The sequence below is a fragment of the Dreissena polymorpha genome, chromosome 16 (assembly GCF_020536995.1).
Source record: "Dreissena polymorpha isolate Duluth1 chromosome 16, UMN_Dpol_1.0, whole genome shotgun sequence".
In the NCBI taxonomy this organism is placed as follows: domain Eukaryota; kingdom Metazoa; phylum Mollusca; class Bivalvia; order Myida; family Dreissenidae; genus Dreissena; species Dreissena polymorpha.
Window position 1 is genome coordinate 2,486,328 of NC_068370.1, and position 21,121 is coordinate 2,507,448.

General features: G+C 33.6%; 1 protein-coding gene and 1 long non-coding RNA gene across 2 annotated transcripts; both read left to right on the plus strand.

The window, feature by feature from the left end:
• Positions 1 to 216: 216 nt before the first annotated feature.
• On the plus strand, positions 217 to 5,702 carry LOC127861866 (uncharacterized). Its single transcript, XR_008040330.1, has 3 exons — positions 217 to 376; positions 791 to 1,008; positions 5,632 to 5,702. It is a non-coding gene; the product is annotated as an uncharacterized LOC127861866 (long non-coding RNA).
• Positions 5,703 to 10,532: 4,830 nt separating this feature from the next.
• On the plus strand, positions 10,533 to 11,577 carry LOC127861859 (N66 matrix protein-like). The gene is made up of 2 exons (XM_052400576.1): positions 10,533 to 10,845; positions 11,033 to 11,577. Exons 1-2 carry the CDS (start codon positions 10,570 to 10,572, stop codon positions 11,309 to 11,311), a joined length of 555 nt encoding a protein of 184 aa, XP_052256536.1. The 5' UTR covers positions 10,533 to 10,569; the 3' UTR covers positions 11,312 to 11,577.
• Positions 11,578 to 21,121: the final 9,544 nt, after the last annotated feature.

Consider the following 21,121-nt stretch of genomic DNA (forward strand, 5'->3'; position numbering starts at 1 on the left):
AATTGCTTGTCAATAACTACGTGAGTAAATGCACGTCCAGTGTCAGCTAATTAACCAAAGTGACGTAGCGGAAACGTTTTAAATTAGTCACTACCAATCGTCCACCAGTTATCAACATGTTTTGGTAAATTGATGCGTTGTTATTCATAACCATGAAGTTCTTAGGGAAATCCGTTAGTGTGACGTCATTTTATTTGAAACGGATTCTAAGGAAGGATTTGTTGTGGGAACGTATAAATACAGGAACGATGATCAAGCGGAATCAGACACCAGTAGCGCATTGAAAATACAGCAAAACAAATTCTGAAAACACGGTCAAATTAGTTGGATATAATATTTTCATCATTCTGTTCAAATCATCACTCGACTGAAAAAGGTAAGTTATTTACTGTTATGACATTTACACTGAGTTTAAACATGGTTTCCTTCAGGACAATCAGACGTGTCATCCCTTCTAAATCAGGGTTGTTATGTTGACATTCCTTAATTGCTCCAACAAGTCAAACATGCATGTAATCGTAACAAGTATTGTAGATGTTGCTGCAATCATATAGAAATACTCCAATGTTATAATAAAATGCGGAAACATATGGCGAAGTTAACAGCATAAAAACACCAAAATCGTGTCTTTCTATAGAATTTTTAGATACCGATTAAATATTCAGCCATATAGCTCTATGGTATGAAAACTTAAAAGTCAATCCTTTAGAACAGATCGCGTTCGAGTCCTCAAACGTGCATACCCATTCTATTTGTTGCTTATAATTTACCGAGCATTTTTCATTTTCAGCCGACATATTAACATCGGAATATACATAATGCAGCAGACACTTTATCTAGCCGTGTTCCTAGCTTTGTGTGCCTTTGCAATGAGTCAGGGCCAGCTCCGTATGATGCCCTGGAGTCCTCTCCCGCCACCTATGGTCCCTGGGATCAATCTGCCCCTGATACATATTAGCCCCGCACCGTGGCATCGAGGCGGTGCGTGGACAAGGGACAATATTTTCGGTAAGGCGATCTCAATGTCGATTCTTCGGTTTTCTTAAAGTAACATTACTATTCAAAATCAACGAACATTTCGTACAACTGTTCGTAAAATAAACTTTACCAATTAAAAATCAGTGTTCCTTATGGCAATTGACGAAATTTCAACGTCAGATGTGGTCTGGTAAAATAGATGTTTGTAGATATAAAATGCTCGTTTTTATTATTGTTTTGCATATCTATTCATACGACACATGAACACTAAAATGGTGTTCGTGTGTCGTATGAATAGATATATTCGTGGCAATTAATTGTGGCCACAAATAAATAAAAACGAGCATTTTGTATCTACAAAAATCTATGTAATCATACCACATCTAGCGTTGAAATGTTGGCTATTGCTATAGGAACACTGATTGTTAAGATGTTAACTTTATTTTACGAAATACTTACCGAAATTGTCGTTGATTTTGAGCGTTATAGAGACTTTAAGCCTCATGGGCGAAAGCTCTGTTGGTTGCATAGCCAATCGAAATGACGACAACGAATGTTTGATTGTTTGACATTTATGTTTAACATGATCTGACATTAATTGTAGTTTAAATGATAACGTAAAATACACAAATTTACTAAGACTTATCTTCTTGCCGCTGGGTGTATTGTTCGATCTTCATTTCTATGCTTATATCAACAAAACAAACAACTTTTTACTGCTTTCTATGTAAAAATGGCGATCTGCGAGCACCATTATAAGCAAATGTGATGTAACAATGTACATTCTCATTTTTGAACAATTGTTGGAAAAAACTACTTACGAAACGTGAAAGTCATAATACCGGTAAGCTAGATTCTGTCTAAATGCTGTCATTGGAAAAACTTATAGGTTTTAATTGGACAAATTAGGTCGTTGCTTTTCAGACATTAAGTTAAAATTATGTTATTACACCTTCATACTTTATGAAGAACACAGTTTGGACGATGATTGTGTTTGCACAAAAATATCAATGCATTTTTTGCATAATATGAACAAATCGGAACAATTACTGGAACGTTAATGTATCATTTACAGTAACAGGATGCAGAATCAATTAGGTTTTCAGGGTTTTACACACGGACTGGACCGAATACAAACACACCGTTAAGAACTTTTTTTTCAAATATCTCAAGTAGTTGAAATACATTTGCAAAAGTCTTAAGTGCATAAAAGAAAGTTTTTCTTGCAGTTTGTGCCGATATTTTAAGGTTTAAGAATTAGTCATGGAATACGTCTGCAATTGGTGATACAATTTCACGTTGCGTGAAGCATTACCGTGCATAAGGCCACGACTTTTTTTTCTATTGGTTTACAAAAATAATTTTGAAAATGGTCCATCGGGCGGTCGAAAAAAAAAAAAAAAAAAAAAAAAAAAACATCATTGGAAAAAAAAGTTATTTTATAACCTTATCACAGAGACAAACAATCAAATTATGCAATGAAACACATCTATATCTTCAAATGAAATGAGTCCTAACAGCACCTTATGTAACATCAGGCAATTTTAAACACTCCATTACATGACATGCGTTCTTCTCCCATTAAAACGAAAAACTGCGCTTCATTTCCATAATTGGATGCGCACCATTACGCAATGCGATGCCCGTTGCATAAATCTTATATAAGATAAACTACTCATACACAAATTACCCGGTATGTGTTTGCTCTTACTCGACTTATGAGATCGTACATGAAAAAAAAATCGAGGTAGATCGTCGCGGTAATGTTTGTCAAAGTTGTTGTTGTCATGAAAACTCGTTGATTTACAACGCAAAACGTCTTATAGGAGGTTTTTGTGTGACGTCACAAGAGGGGTTTTACGTTACTAAAAATAGATTGGCCGTCAACTTCTCGATCGCGGCCTATTACATTGTATCAGAGTAAAGTTCGTCGGAAGACTTAATACTTACAATTTCACAAAACAAAACTATAAATACCCGTATTCTTTTTTAAGTAAGACTTTAATAAATGATAGGCTCTATTTCAAAAATTATAAAACATATAATAATTTGAATATTATTATAAGTGGTTAGGATGCGATAGTGTTATTTTTCATCAGAGATTGAAATTTAGTGTAAGGGGTGTATTGAATCAGTTATAAAACAAAGCCCTTAAATAGCTCAATACATTTGATTTTTCAATCTTGAAATGTTGTTTTAATTTTCTTTTACATTGAATAAATTTTCGTTTCGTTTACATTGAATGAAAATATTAATAATTTAAGCATTCCAATTGAAAATTACACCTGCATATTTTGCAAATTGAACTGTCTTTGCATGTACATGTATATTGAAAACTCTTCTCTATTGATAATGAGCGATACAAATCTAGCATTTAATGATACCATAAATCTACACATTTAATTTGTTTTACGCAAGTATTTTATATCCGTTAATAATGACAAAACGTGATTGCTTGTTTTCATGATGATGTTTCGAATACTGCAGTAACACACGATCTTTACACATTATAGCAGAGTTTACATTTGCAGGTACCCGTTAAATACTTGAATTGTGTAGCAGTAAATTTGAAAAATATTTTAAATGTATAGTTATTAAACACTTTATTGTTATGTTTAAACTGGCTGTTAATCCATTTCGGACAAATGTCTATTTTTTAAATATGTTCAAATATTTTATTAAAGCAACTGTTAAGTTTTTTACTTAATATGCTAAGAGATGACATGGAGGTATCATAAATTGTGTTTAATGACCAGACACATGTGGTTTATGCAGAGACCCCACACAGAGTCATACAAGTATAGGTCCCTGGGTTTATTACACACTGTTTTCTTAGTAAATGCCTGGACAATATCCGATTATATCGAGATAATCGGTTTGTGATAAACAAAGGGGCAGGGGCAATTAAACACTGGATTATAAATGCTGAAACAAAGAGTGTCAAAACTGGTGTGAACAATTAAATAAAATGATTTAAATTTATCAAGAGGATTTAGTTAATCTGTAACAAGGTAAGTTTTTACAGACAAATAGGTTCAAATCAGATTCTATATGTTGATTACATAAATTCAATTAATTTGTTGTTTGTTTTCGTCCTTATTTGTGTTCGTTCATTGGATTCAATTTAATCTGAAAAAATTTCAAGTTCTGAGTATTTTTTGTTCTTCAAAAAGGTCGCGAATATGATTGTAACCTTATCACGATGCGGTTCATCACATGCAAACAATAGCAGAATGGCCGCAGTTTTGACGGCCAAAATTTGAGCATGCGCAAACGTGACGTCATTATCGGAATCCCCAAAACCTCCTATTTGAACTAACGCGAATTAATTTAATCATATTTGTCAACTTCGCTTTTGCTTTATTTTGATAATTTAATCCAAAGTTTAATGTTAGCAAGTGTTTTTTTTACTGGAATTGTAAACAAGGAGTCAGTTAAAGTCTTCCGACAATGTGCAGTCTGTGTGAATTGACAGTTTGACGTCATCAAAGGAAAGCCGCTTTCTGTCGGAAGCAATAAAGCGACAAATTTCGCGCCGAAAAAATTGGCTTCCTTTGTCTAGCAATCCATATGCCGAACCAATCGTGTGTTTGTTTCTCAATTGCAATCCTCCAATTTAATAAAAGCACGTGCATAGCCCCGCCTTCGAATCTTTTGCAGAGAACGGAGGCGGAGTTTAACGGTTAATTGAGCTAGTGTTTTACACAAGTTGAGTTCCGATTTGCCGAAATTACTCGGCACTAAGCATTGAAACGACAAATACATTTATCAATGATTTTCCGAGATATACCGATTTGTTCCGATTTCCAAACTTTCTGTACAGTTCCTATAAACTATGGCGGACGTGTTTACAAAATTCCTAAACACATATATCGTAAATAATTGCAGTGTTTTATTGGATTATTTATAATTATTATCAAATACTATCGGGTTTGTTTAATATAATTAACATGTTAAACAATATAGTTGCGTCACAGACACGGAAATAAATTTTGATGGGGTCGACATTTGACTGACGCTGATTTTCTTATTGTCTGAATTTTTACCCGAAATAAATTTTGAGAAGTGCCCATAAAAGGACTGGTACATAATGTGTCACATTGAAAAATATCCCGATCTCTGCAATATATGTGAACCAATCGTTGATTGTACTTACTTGATTTTATTCGCAACCGTACTCAAACCGGATCGTTTTTTTTCCCATTTCGCTCATTTTGAAGTGCGGTCGGGAATAAAATATTTAAAAAAAAAGACGATTTTCCGATTTTATTTTTTTTCCCATTTTCCAAAAATTAGGGTCGGCGGTTTTGTAAACCAAGAAATATAAAAGTCGTGGCCCAACGCATCGATTTTTTTAACAAGAACACAGGATTATTAAATAAAGTAATTCTGATGAATTTCACATTGCCATGAGCAGCATATAAATCTTTCTTTTCTGCACTACTTGAAATTCTTAAGAAATCTTTTTTTAAACGTTATTTGAAAAAAGCACCATTTATAAGCGTGTTTACATTTAATTGTAATCCAAAAAAACTCACGTGATCCTGTAAATTGAATAAGACAGTCAATCATATTATGTAAACGTTTCCTTTGTCGATACTTGAATAAAAACTCTAATGAATGGTAAAATAAAACAAATATTCCTTTCAACAGGGAGCCCATTGTTTCCAGGAGGAATGGCCAGTGGTCAGATGTGGCCAACAGGTCCGTTCTTGGGTCAGCAGCATTCTATACATAGATGGTGACGTCACTACGTTATTGTCACCTCTATGCTTAGACGCATCACGCACCTCCATTTGGAGGCATTTATGACTACGACACAAAGAAGTCCGCGGATGAATTAACAATTTGCTTTATAGGTAAACATTTGTGTTATGATTTAAAAGTTAAATATTATTTTGTTCAGTCTTACGGTCTTATGTTAGTATCAATTAAAATTTTCGTTAGTTTTCAACAATTTCGCTCTTTATTCACTTTTTTTAAAACTGTACTTTCACTTTCGGTTGTAAAACAACATGAATCCTTTATTGACGAAAGTTTGCAATGAAATAGCGTTTTCAAAACCGCTTAAAAAGTGTCAGAAGGTGTGTCTGATGCATGTTTTGAATAGACACAATGTCATAGCTATATTGACGACTAGTATGGAAACAATTTGATATTTCAAGTGGCTCCATTTGCATTGCAAGAGAAGTGCAATTTGACTTGTTCAGTTTGTTAAATTTTGACACCCTAATTATATATTTTTTATAAGTGCCTGATTTATTTTTTTCTTCAAATAATTGAGATCAATGAAAAATTTAGTAAAAGCACAGCATTGATGTTCTATGATGGTCATTTTTAGTGGAATAGTATGTTACAATAAAACAATTATAACTATTGAATTAATGAATTTAGATTAGGTGTCATCTTTAAATGGGGTAGTAATTCATTATATGAGATTAGCACATTATTTAGTTGAAAATGAATAACACTTTAATGACTTACATGTACCATAGTAAAATAAAGTAGCATAGAATATGTTGCAGGTCATAAAATGTAAAACTGAAGTTGAAGAGCTTTACAAATATTTTACACTGACAACACTGTTGATTTTCCAAAAAAAATCCTTCCTATCTACCTGCCCTAGTTTTTTGGGGCAAATTTAAATATTATTAATATCATTGAGTTAAATTATTAAAATATCAATATTATATTATTAATAATGAAATACTTTGCAAGGAAAGTCAAATTCTGTTTTAATTAGTCTTAATTAGCTACTAGTAAAATTGAAAATATCAGTGACATCCAATAATTGGATAATATGCGTATGAATGCATATTTTTTTGACAGTTACATAGTACACTATTTAATTGGATTAAAAACAACAAAAAACTATAGTTCTACAACCCAGCCCAAGTTTACTCAAACTGAATTAATTCATCAATTGATCCTATTTAATTATATTAAACACAACATGTGTAAGATTTTGAGAATATCCCATGTATTCCTCTAGTATTCCTCTAGTACACCAACATGCATGTACTAATGATTTACATGCACCCCTTAAACAGTTTAACAAAAATAATGAATGATTAATCCAAAGAAAACAACAAATAAGCCGCTTCATATTAAAAGTTAATTACATAAGATTACATAAGCAAAATAATCATTTTGATAATAAATCAAGATTATACTTCAACCAAACCATTATAAATTTATTGTGGGGTGGGGGATGTAAGCACTAAAACTAAAATGGGGAGAAATGTCTGGGGAGGGAACATCTTAGGGGGGGCGTCCAGAATTCCTGCTAAGGGCGACAGTGTTGTTAATGTGTCTTTAGAAGAAATAATTGAAGGAAAGTACTCATTGGTGTATGCCCATCCAGAAGCATTTCTGAGCATATCAATACTACTACTACTTCTACTACTACTACTACTACTACTACTACTACTACTACTACTACTACTACTACTTCTACTACTACTTCTACTACTACTACTACTACTACTACTACTACTACTAATACTACTGCTACTACTACTTCTACTACTACTACTATTACTACTTCTACTACTACTACCATCACCACCCCCACCACCACAACCACCACCACTGCTACTACTACTACTACTACTACTACTACTACTACTACTACTACGACTACTACTACTTGGTACACCAGTACTTGTTGTCCATGGAGACGATAATGAGAACTCTCCCAGAGTATGGATCGAACCCACGCCCAGCGGACAACATTCTCTACACCACAGCGACCATGAATTAATATTTGACGCCATGTGCAACATAATTCACCTTATTACAAAAAACATGGAATTCACAAAATGACTGAAAATGCTTTAAAATAAATGCAAATTTGAAATTTGAAACAAAACAACCTAAGCAATACATAATAAGAAACACTACATTATTGAAACACTGATACCATGAACATTTTAGGGTTTAACACCTTATGTACATGTACCAGACCTTTTATGCACTACCAGTACTTTGAAACTTCACGTACCACCTACATCAAATATAGGTGTTATTGTCCATTCATTCATAGCAGTCCTAATGAATTAAGGTCATTCTCTAAACATGGTTAAAGTCTAAAGAAGGAAATAATTTGATTTTTTTTTACAGTTTGAACATTAAGGTCATTCTCTCTTCTCTTCAAAGTATCACATTTCAATTATACAATAGGAAATACAATTTACATTTTAGACTTTATAATCCTTAGTCAGGATAAGATAAGAGACAAATGAATTTTTATAATTTACTTCAATTTCAGGAAAGACTAATAAATCATTTATTAAGTACTACATGTACTTGGGCTAATACATTACACTTAGACACTCAGTGACACTTTAACAGACATTCATATTAAATTAGTTATCTCTATATATTATAAATATAATGGTAAATAAAGTGTCAGATACTCAGTAGTGGTACATAAAGTGTCTGTACATAAACGGACTGGTACTTAAGGTGTGACATTCAACATTTTAAAAATCAGTAAACAATTTATGGACTTCATTGTTTTGCATATACTCAATCAAAGCATATTTATTAAAAATTAAAACACACTGTTCATGGCTGTATCTTTTTATTTATACATGCTTCAACTATTCTGGTTATTAATACATTTTTATATATTTTTTAATTATATATAAACAAGAGCACCACATAATGGGTGCCAAGCTAGGCTGCGGTGCAGTTTTGAATAAATGAAGTTTATTTTTAAAAAAATTAGAGGTTAGTGACCTTGACCTTTGACCTAGTGACCCCAAAATGGGTTTGGAGTGTAGAAATCATCAAGGCGCATATACATATGACGTTTCAAAGTAATAGGTGGAAGCACTTTGATTTTAGAGCCGATGTAAAGGTTTTAGCACGACGCGGACATCTGACGACAAGCTGTCTGTGACAATACCTAGGGTTTTCCCCGAAAACAGCCGAGCTAAAATTGAGCATACAGTGTTTTTTATCGTTCAAATTTGGGTCCGGTAAGAGGACCCATTCCCTATGGAAAAAAGTATATATTTTTCCCAAATGGGACCTAAAAATTCCCAATGGAAAGGAAACAAAAAAAAAATATTTTAATAATTATATAAACATGTAAATTATCTCAAAGTCAAGCTATAGAAGTTGAACTTTAAAATATATCATATTGAAATCACTATTATTATCAATTGTACAGTATTTTTAATCATAAAAGCAACAATATCAATCTCCCAAATTTACTCAAAAGAACACGTTATTTCCCAATTTAAAAATGGACCCGGCCCCATTCCCAAAATGGTGAAAAAAAACACTGGCATATAAATTAAATGGAAAACAAACAATATTATGTCAACAAAAATAAAGCTGTAAAAATCTCACCTGCTTGTCTTTGATGTTGCAATTAGCACATTCAGCATTTTCAGTATCTACTAAATAAATATATGAAAGTGCCAAATGTCCAAGATACCATGACGTCCTCCTCAAAATGTTTGATCCTTCGAAATGCATTTTATTTTGTCCCTGATTAATCCTCTCACACATTAGGCCTACATGTAAGATTCCTTGTAATGTTCACAGCATTTATTTTAAATCATTTACGTTCTCAAATATCAGCAGGTATTTAATTACAAATATTTATTTATGATTTAGATTTATTTACTATTTCGAAGGGGTGCTGGAGGTTTTGGTAAATTACAAGTTCGGTAAATTTATTTATATAGTAAATGCCGTGGAGGGTTCGGTAAATTGGTTTTTATAGAGGTGGTATACCTACAACGAGGTGTTAATGACACCTATTATTGGCTTACAATGACACAGGGGCATTTATTTGCAAACTGTGGATTAATTTTGAGTTGAGTTTTTTTTTAGTTTGCTATGCCTACGGTAAAGAATTAAGGGAAATGAATGAGCTACCTCTGAAAAACGAATTCTGTTAGGAATTTTTTTCAACTAATTGTTTAAACATATATAAAAACCAAAACAATCATGACCTAAAGATAAACTTTTAATATATAATCTACCTCCCTTGATTAGAATATTAATAGGTTGCAAGCCTGGATAATTAATATTAACACTTTGCAAACATCTCTAAATTGATAAAATCAACTCCGTACATTTAAACAGATAATTTAATTAGTGTCAAACAACTCAATTAATGTACATGCTTATCGACAAAAGGTGCGATAATCCCTATTTATACCAATTTACCGAAACCTCCACGGCATTTACTATATAAATCAATTTACCGAACTGGTCATTTACCGAAACCTCCATAACCCTTTCGAAGATACCGTCTTGCAACGTGTTTAGTTAGTCTAAGTTACGTGTTTAGTGATTCTTACAAACAATAGACTGACATGAAAAGTGGCTCATTTTGAAGCACAAACTGCATCCAAATATATATTACAGCTGGCCCGGTTTGATGGGACCTGTTTTTGATAATAATTAATTACCATTTTTCACTTCCGTGTTTATTATGTTTACCAACGCCATGATGGAAAAAAGTCCGTTTCCCACAATACTTAGCGCGCATTCACACAGGTCAGTAAGACCGGTGTGACACATTGGGGTCAGCAGTGGAGCACTTTTGGTCAGAACGGGCAGCGGCCAATGAACATTCAGAACGGTCAATGGCTGTCAAGCGGTCAAAACGGCTTTAATAGTCAGTGGCCAGTTAATGGTCAGAATGGACAATTTTCACCAAATGGACTGAATGGACAATTGTCCGTTAATGGGCAGAATGGGCATTTTTCACCAAATGGACTCAGTGGACAATTGTCGGTAAATGGACAAACTGGACAATTGATGGACCAGTCGCATGTTCTGCCTAATTCGTGGGCAATTAATGGCCAACAAAGCAACACCTTTTCAACTACTGACACCTTTGTAAGTGATATGTATATCTATATTATGATAGTTGAAATATTTTTCAGTAATTTCATTTAATGTTATTCACAATAAGCATCAATAAACAAATATGCTACAAGATTGGTTTTCAAATAGTTCGATCATTGATTTAAAAAAAAAACATGAATACGGATAATCATCAGTTATTTTAAATTACTTATTACAGGGCTCGGGAATGCCGTCTGTAAACAGCGACCCCTGGGGAATGTACAAACAACTTGCCATGGATTCATCGCTCGGGACCCAGTCCGCTTCCAGAAATCAGGGCGCGTTAAACCAGCAGACGGGTTTTGACAACGGTTTCCTTGCCGGTTCCGGCCAGACTGGTTGGACACCTATTGACGGGTTCCGAAATGAGAACCAAAACTTCAACAACGGATTTACGTCACCAAACGCAGGTTCCGCAACGAATTTTGGAGTAAACCTTCCACCGCGGACAGGTTAAATAAAACTTGTCTGCCGTTTGCTTATTTGTGCTTATTGGAAGAAAGAACTCGATGTGTATTGAATATATACTTACATCGAATAGAGCGTGATTTGTCCATATTTTTACCTCACACTGATAACTTGTATCTTTACATGTACACTATTTATTGTTAAACCATACTTATTGCATACTTGTTTTCCGTATCCAAAACTCTTTTTCTTACTTTGTTGTTAGTCTTTCAACGTGCATCTTTAACTGTCTGTTTGTATATTGTTTTTTACCGTTGAAATATCAACATTTTTTATTTTACAATATTGGATGTAAATAAAACATTAATTTATTTATCTTATTTAATATTTGTGTGTTCAATACAAAAACCTTGGCCGTGCCGTTAATGTGTATAATTTCACCAAGTTTCATAGACATATTATTATATTCTCGTCTACTATGCAAGATTGTCGTTTTAAAAAAACTAACGTGCATAACACAAGTATTGATATATTATTGTGCGATTGAAACTTACACATAACAATGGTATACATCAAATAAGGTATGCACAATGCTTATTGGGTAAAACACGTAGACATATGTGATATTATTTTAAAAACATTGTATTAAAGTAACATTACTATTCAAAATCAACGAAAATTTCGTACAATTGTTCGTAAAATAAACTTAACCAATTAAAAATCAGTGTTCCTTATGGCAATTGCCGAAATTTCAACGTCAGATGTGGTCTGGTAAAAAAGATGTTTGTAGATATATAATGCTCGTTTTTATTATTGTTTTGCATATCTATTCAGACGACACATGAACACTAAAATGGTGTTCGTGTGTCGTATGAATAGATATATTCGCGGGAATTAATTGTGGCCACAAATAAATAAAAACGATCATTTTGTATGTACAAAAATCTATGTAATCATACCACATCTAGCGTTGAAATTTTGGCTATTGCTATAAGGAACACTGATTGTTAAGGTGTTTACTTTATTTTACGAAATACTTAACGAAATTTTCGTTGATTTTGAACGTTATAGAGACTTTAATTACTTTATTTGTATTGAGCTCAAGAAAAATGACAGGGGTGCTTCCATGTGTATCCTCCATTCCATTTTTATGCCCCAGCATTTAAAAATTTGACCATGTCCCACACTTTATCGTCCTTTTATATTTGTCAATGTTCTCGGTAATAAGCCAATCGGATTTAATTGGCTATTAATGGTTTTATAAAGTAACGCACAGTATTCATTGGTATCAGCATCTAACTATTTTTATAAGGAACATTCCTCATGAAATATAGGAACATCAAAGAAAACAGAAAAAAGAATAGTCACATACAAAAGTAAAGGGTATCATATGGCGAGGTTTCCCGAAAAAGATCGCTCTGCCCAATTTCAACAATCCAACACCCTTTCCATTTGATTTCTAACTAACTATTCAAACTTATAGCAACCATTGAGCTCAAAATGTTACCCATTTGATCTCGCCATGGGTAACATGCTCGTTTTAAAGCTAACATTTATCAGTCAAAGTTTACTTCAACTATTAAATCACTCATCACATACTTGCATATTAAATATAGAAAATCTTAAGAGTATTTGATGAATTTCAAAAGACAATCATTTGTTCTTTCATTCACTGTGAATCGCAGATGTGTTTCGGCATTTAATTGTCACATTAATTATAATGCATTGATGTGACGATATATACCATATATGAAGTACACTTTACGTATAATTTATGCACTGTTGTGGATATAAAGGTCAACGGCTAAGGTCGTAAGAACAAGTCAAGGACATAAAAGTAAAACAAAGACAGACTGACATTGTAAATGGGTGTAGACTAACAACGTAAAAGTTAGCATGCGGTGATGTTGTTAACATATAAACACAATTACCAAGTAATTATTTCATGTCCGGGCAGAGCAAAGAACATGGGTAGAGGGAATGAAATACAAATTATGACAGACTGCAATATATCGTCTAAACCATATATTGAACAAATACATGCAAGCTTAACGTATAGGTGCGACAGGGTTAGTGAAGACCTATTGATGAAGTACAAAGGCGAGGTAGATGCAATATTAAAAGTCTATGTCGAGCACTGGCAAGCTTTAATCGATCACGTAGGTTTTTGAAATGTATTTCCATGTATTTTGAAGATTAAAGAAAATCCCGCAAAACCCGCCGCTTTGAATCCATATATTTGAACTTTGACCTTGAAGGATGACCTTGACCTTGCACCACTCAAAATGTGCAGCTCCACGAGATACACATGCATGCAAAATATCAAGTTGCTATCTTCAAAATTGCAAACGTTATGACCAAGGTTAAAGTTTGAACGCCGCTTTGAAGCCATATATTTGACATTTGACCTAGAAGGATGACCTTAATCTTTCACCACTCAAAATGTGCAGCTCAGTAAGATACAAATGCATGCCAAATATCAAGTTGCTATCTTCAATATTGCAAAAAGTATTAATTATTGCAAAAGTTTAATCAAGGTGAAAGTTTGGAGACAGAATGACAGACAGACACAATATTCACCCGATCATTCGATCCGGGGGTATAAAACATTCTTTTTGTGTGTAAGGGGGCGGGTAGGTGGAGCGGGAGAATAATATGGGGTTGGTCACATATTATATGATATATAAAAATTTAGAAAAAAAGGGAAAAAAAATGGGGTGGGGGGATTCTGGGGTGGGGCGTGGGGGGGTGGTTTGGGTGGAGCCCATTGTGGTATGTCAGGTAAGTGTTGTTTTGTCAACGTATGCATCAAATCTGATCCTACATAAAGAAGTTATGGCAATTTAAGCAAAATTTATTTATTTGACCTTGAGATTTAAGGTCAATCAAAAGTCAAGGTCAAATTCAACTTGCCAGGTACAGTACTCTCATGATAGTAAGAAAGTTTTTGAAGTTTTAAAGCAATAGCATTGATACTTTAGAAGTAAAGTGCATCTGAACAAAACATTTAACAAAATATTCAAATTTATTAAGTAAAACAAGGGCCATTATTCCGTAAAAATGCCAACCAGAGTTATGCAACTTGTCCTGTACAATCCCCTTATGATAGTTAGTGAGTTATCAAAGTCTGAAAGCAATAGCTATGACTCTTGAGGAGTAAAATGAAAAAAAAACATAACGAAATGTTCAATTTTCTAAGTACATTATAAAAGTGGCCATAATTCTGTCAAAATGTCAGTCAGAGTTACATAACTTTGCATGCACAGTCCCTATATGATAGTTAGTAAGTGTTGCAAGTATGAAAGTAATAGCTTTAGGAATAAAGTGGACTATAACACAAAACTTAACCAAATTTTCATTTTTCTAAGTATAAAAAAGGGCATAACTCTAAAAATAATGCTGACAGAGTTATGCACCTTGACCAACTCAATTTTCTTGTTGCCATAAAGAAGTGTTTGAAGTTTGAGTTAATTATCTTTGATAGTGTTAACGTTATTTGACTTAATAAAAAAACTTTAACTAACGCGACGCCGATGCCGACTCTGTTGCGTGTAGTATAGCTGTCATTTTTCGTCGAAAAGTCGAGCTAAAAATGGTTTGAGGAACAGTTCATTAATTGCTGTTGAATTGTTATAGTCTGCCTATTGTCCAAAAACACAATTTCCTATGGTTATTCTTTTAAAATTTGATTATTTTTTTTTACATTGTTTAATTAAGTTTACATTTAAGTTTCAACCAACATTTTTGATATATATATATATATATATATATATATATATATATATATTATTTATTTCAAGGGAAGGCATGCTATGTATGAGAAAGACATCATCATGGTGTTCATTCCCTTGATCTGTCAAGTCATTGAGGCGAAATGCGAAGACGACACACAGATACTCCGCCAGTCAGGTATTTTGTTGGCTGCTGTGAATAGTGGAGAATATCTACTCTTTCTTATGGACCAGCCATTTGTTCTCGTGGCGGTTTCAACGACGACTTTGCTCTAGCGTGCCCTGGGGCACCGTTTGCTGAGACCAAACCAAGCCAGCTTCGTGTGACGGTCGCTGCTTTCATGTGCTGGAAGAACTCGTTGGTCTTGCGCTCTATGTAGGAGATGCGGGGCAGTCTTTGTAGACGTGTGCGTTCAAAGGCTTTATGCGTAACGGTTGTTAATTTAATCAAAACAATTGGTAAAATAAACATGCGAGTTTTGATATTGTCTGAATAGCTTATATTTTATTTATTTACGGTAAATAAACATCAGAAGATTTTTTAGCGGATATCGTTTTCAATAACGCAAGTTAATGCACTAAATAGATCTATCCATGCATTAACTGGCTTTTGCTTTAACCAACACATCGGCTGATAAAAACAATGCTTACTAAGTAATAATCCCTTCAAAACACATACTGTATCAATCGTTATTGTGTTAGTGAATTAATTATGTGGATAAAATTGTGTAGCGTTCGTTGTACCGAGGTTTTGATGGGTTTCTTAATTCCGAATTAGAAATACGTTTTTATTTTATTTGTTCTCATACAATTTCCAAACCATTTTAAATGATCTAAACAAAGAAATACGAAGTTTAATTAACGAACTTATTGGTGTTTGAACAACTAGTAATCAACGAATGAACAATATTGTTATAAAACGGTTATTGTAAATTGAAAACAGTAAAACACATTCGAGAAAACAAGAAACATTAAAAATCCAAGTAATTCACACAATATATGGCGAATACTACTTGTCATCGCAAAGTTAAATTACCGCAACATGACGGCAATGTACTGATTCACTCATATGCTGATAATAAAAACAACATTGCCCTGTTTAATATTTCTCAGCATGTTAGTAGAAGTGTCATAATTGTTTTGCTCGACGAACGACTAAATTTTTGAAACAATATTTGATATCAACGACAATAATACAATGTCATTTATTTAATAGAATGCCACAGTTTTTAAAACAAATTTATATTCCTTTTATGCACATGTTTAAAGCTGTAATTTTCATTGATAATTAATGCTAATGTTGCTATAATAGTTTGATAACAAGGAAAAATACAATAATGTGGCATTGAATGGATATTGTAATTATTGTTTCACAATTGAATTTTGTGATATCGTTCAAATTTCTACATTAATAAAAAATTATAAAAATACAATTATACAAAAAGGCCTACGTCATTTTATATAGCTATGCGAGTTCCATTCAAATATTGACACTAACGTGCACTACGAATCATATACGAACTGTTTGAATCTTTAAGGTAAACTCATAATTTAAATTCAATTATTATTATATTGCATAAACTCTATCTATAATGCCCACTGGCGGGTTCAGAAAGTTGGCAAAAAAGGGCTTGAACGGGAGAAATCGTGTATTAACAAGGCGATTCACGTGCCGTTCAAGCCCTGCTATGTGTTTTTCATATCCATGAACGGGTCCACGCACAGTTACTTCCCTTAGTCTTCGTTGATTTCTTCTTAGTGAATTCAATGAAGTTATTATGAACTTGGCTAATAACTCCAGCCTCAATCCACTTTTCAAATTATACCGTCTGCACTCTCTTGACAACAGCTTTATTTTATTGGCAACGTCAATGAAGTTAAGTTTATAACTCAACACTTTCAAAAGACTATGCTGTAAACGTAAATGTCTTGTACCTTCAACGTTCCTGCTGTATGCTTGAAATACTTCTGTGATAATATAATATTTTGGCAGTATTAATTTTTAGAAAATTTAGTTGGAACGAAATAAGATAGACCTGTACGAAAGAAACATATATGAAAACAATGACTTATTCTGACGATATATTCATCAGTCACGATCAGGTAATTCCAAAATAATTCCTCATTTCTTACTTTGGGCGGCTGCATTTTAGATTTGCAATAATCCACTGTGTATACACATTTTAAATTGAAAACTGCCTATCCAAAGGTAAAGCCTCGTCATTTCTGACGATGACCGAGTGAGGCATATGTTAAACACAACCTTGAACTGTATGACGTCATATGAAATAATCGAATTGTTTTGTCGATGTCGACTGAACAAGACCTTTTGTTTTCAATGTTATTTTAATTTATTTTGTTTTATGTGATTTGTTTATGCAATAATAGCGAAAATACACATTTCATCGGACATGATCATTTGCGGGCGCTCTCAAAATCTGTTCCTGCCCTCGTGCGGCGAACTCGGGCAGGAACGGACTTTTCGAGCGCCCGCAGATGATCATGCCCTCGAAAACGTGTATTATCGTTATAATATTTATCGCTTTTTAATGTTGACTTTTGTGTTAATTTATTCACAGGCAATCGTTAAAGTCTTGTTAATTTTGACACGCGGTTAATATAAATAAGTTTAATCAAGTCTCTGAGCATTAAAGAAAAGGGGAACGATGACTTGTACAATATCGTCACGCCTCTTGTAATCTATTATCACTTACGAGCACGTCGTGAACCTGAATCTTTTTGTTTCAGACAATTCCTAAAACTAGCACATGTTCACACTTTATATTCTTTTTATTTTACATTGAATGCACAGCATGCACAGAAAGAGAACCCGGCGTTGTGTGAAATGTGTGTTATTCCATGTTCGGCCAGTGCAGCTCCCGATCATTTTGCGCATGAAAGAAGTGCGATTATTAGCTACCCTGTCTGCTATGAAGTCACTCATGGTTTCTTGGTCTCGTATGCGGACAGTATTACTCATCATCCGAGTATACGAATAAAAGGAATTTCTGGAGACACACCATTCCAATGCATAGAAAAAGAAAAAAAACAAATCAGAATGAAATAATCAACTCATGATAAACGATGAGTGATGAGAATATTTGCAAGTAATGCACTAGTTACAATCATAGCTTTTTGTTGAATCTGACAGACGTAACGTTCCCAACTATTCTTGTATGCCGATTGAGCACATCAAATCATGTGACCGGTGCTCATGCTTTACATCTGAAAGCGAAAAACAAGAGGGTCTTAAATGCGCACTATCGGTCGGCTTAATGGGGCCTGGACATTCTGACCAAGTTTTTAAATATGTGCCGTGCAAAAGACAGGCAGCACAGATTATGCAAGCTAACAAACAGAATCAGTAAAATGCTGCTGTATACAATTGAAGTTCTACTCACAAAATACTCAACTCACTTCTGTAAACACAACTCAATTATCCAGTTACTCTCAGCTAAGCAAAATATCACAATACAATAGTTAATCATGCAGTTTGGCAAACATAAAATTAAATAAATCGTACAAACACGTCACTGTTTATTTAAATGTTTCTGGTACTAAACATGTTTCGGCCGTAGCCTTCATCAGTAGTACATTACCATAAACAAATACAAAGGAAGTGACGTCAACGTCATACAATAACGTAACGTCGTTTGGCGGAAATCTACCTCACTTTTATTTGCAATGCTAAATTCCCATAGGCCATCGTGACATAGAAATACTGTCAGACCCAGCGGGAATAAATTTACTGACCAAAATATACTGTATCCCGCTGCCATAGCAATTACGTGTCACCAGCGGGAAAAAATTTACTGACAAAAAAATACTGTATCCCGCTGCCTTAGCAATCACGTGCGGAATGTTCGAAAATAATACTGTCCCATTCGCGCATGCGCAGTACGCAGTTTTGCATGTCCGTTGTATTTGGATAATTAAAATATCGATTGCAGCTGAAACTGTGCTGTAGAATAGATAAATACCATTATTTAAGCTTTGACAGGAGTCAAAAAAGAAAATAAATTTAGTATTTTATAAACGACACGCTTACCTCAAAGGCAACTTTAATCCAATGCTAATAACAATAAAGTTACAACGATATACACTTCCAGTGTCTGTTCTTAAGGTGTTATGCATGACAAACACACAATCCGAAAAACGTTTTGGATTCGTGCGATGCTTTAAACAAATATTTTACTGTAATAAAAAAAAAAACACGTCCATATTGTTGTCCCAAAATGTTTCGTCACCGAAATGACGTCACACAAGTACGTCATAAATTGCGTAATCAAGTGATGAAAATAAAATACGGAAAGCTGGTTCTGTAATAGATCTATATTTTTAAAGAAATAATTGACGACTAAGAAAATTGATGGGATAAATTGATTACAAGGTCGGTGCCGAATAAAGCGAAGTTCATTTTTCTCTGCCCGTAAATCTGAACTACTCAACATATTAATGGTTGTTCATTGCTGAAATTAAATTCAATTATTGAATATTAAAATTGTTCATGGTTCATATAAATTGTTCATGTTTGAATAGTTTATTCGGTATAATAAAATAAATATTACATGTCTGACAGGGTGACAGTAAATTTGTCAACTTTCGGAAAAATACTGTCAACCTTGGCTTCGCCTCGGTTGACAGTATTTCCTCAAGTTGACAAATTTACTGTCACCCTGTCAGCCATGTTATATTTATATAATACATAATACAAAGATGGATCATTGCCGATAAAACAGTCTATTAGTAATAATATAATTTATAAAAAAAACATAGTAATAGACAAACATCAAATATTATTTTGGCAAACATAAAATAAATTCAAAGTAAACTGAAAAGGTAAAGAAAAAGTTTAAAAGACGACTAAAATAAAACAGTATAATGCACTTTTTTCAAAATAACGAACTTCACACCATAATCATACATAATCTACAACATAATTTTAATTAAAAATAACGGTCAACACTGAAATTTGAATTTGCTTTTGTGCTGGAAGGCGATCCAGGCGGAGGCGTTGCAAGAGCAGGCTCCCTTAGAGTTTCTCTGGACTTTCGTTCGCCGTTCCTGTCTCTCGCCCCTCCAAGCCACTTCGTTACAGCAGCCTCCATGTCTTTCACGGGATTCATGCGCAGACAGCCTGATACAAATGGTTATAGTTTACATGGGAAATGTTTACAATTCAATATTGGTGATATTTCCATTAAACAGACATAACACAAGAGAAGATTTTTATACCCAGAGTGTTACAATTGACTGTTTAGTGAACAGTCATACTAAAATTAAAGTTATTTCTGTCTGCTCAGATTTGAATCTTTTAACTATTCTTGAATAAACATTTGGGGTAGAAAGAATACTTTATTGATTTTTCTTCAAGGAATTAAATAAACCATTAAGGTAGCGCACCTCTAATGATTTCCCGCGATTTTTTCGAAGGTTGAAGAGCCTACTATTAGGTGCCGTAGCCTAGTGGTTAAGGCGATAGACTAGAAATCTTTTGGGATATTCCCGCGCTGGTTCGAATCCTGCCGACGACGTATACTTTTTTGCGACGCGTTTTATTTATTTTCTAACGTAATTTGATTTAATATGGCATATAAGCTATATTTATTGTTAAATACGTTGCACCTTCTTCAATTATTAAAATTAAAACAACGTTATGGCGAAATTGGGTGATTTACTGTTGAAAATACGAACCATGCATGTTGCATTTTTATTTTTATTTCAAAAAGTTAACGGTAAATCTGTCTATTTCTTGGTATTTTTGCTGTATATAGTGTTTCTATAAAAACTAAGTTTAAAGTATGACTTAAATGATACTATTTTGAATTTTATGACACTTTGTTTTTAACCGACCCAATTTTTACTTGGCTGAAATCACTTACATTTCATGGCGCTCTTCCATAGCTAAAAATTTGTTAAACATAAATGTCTGTAAAAGAATACTTATTTCATCTTGTTTAAACTTTAAACACCTTTTCAGCATCTCTACACACCAACTGCATGCCCATATTTGGAAATTTGAATGAATTATGGAACTTTTATATACCCCAGGGGTGAAAATAAACTGGACAAAAGCCGAGCGTGGGGGTGGTTTTGAAAAAATCGGTATATTTTTTTAAAAAGCATGG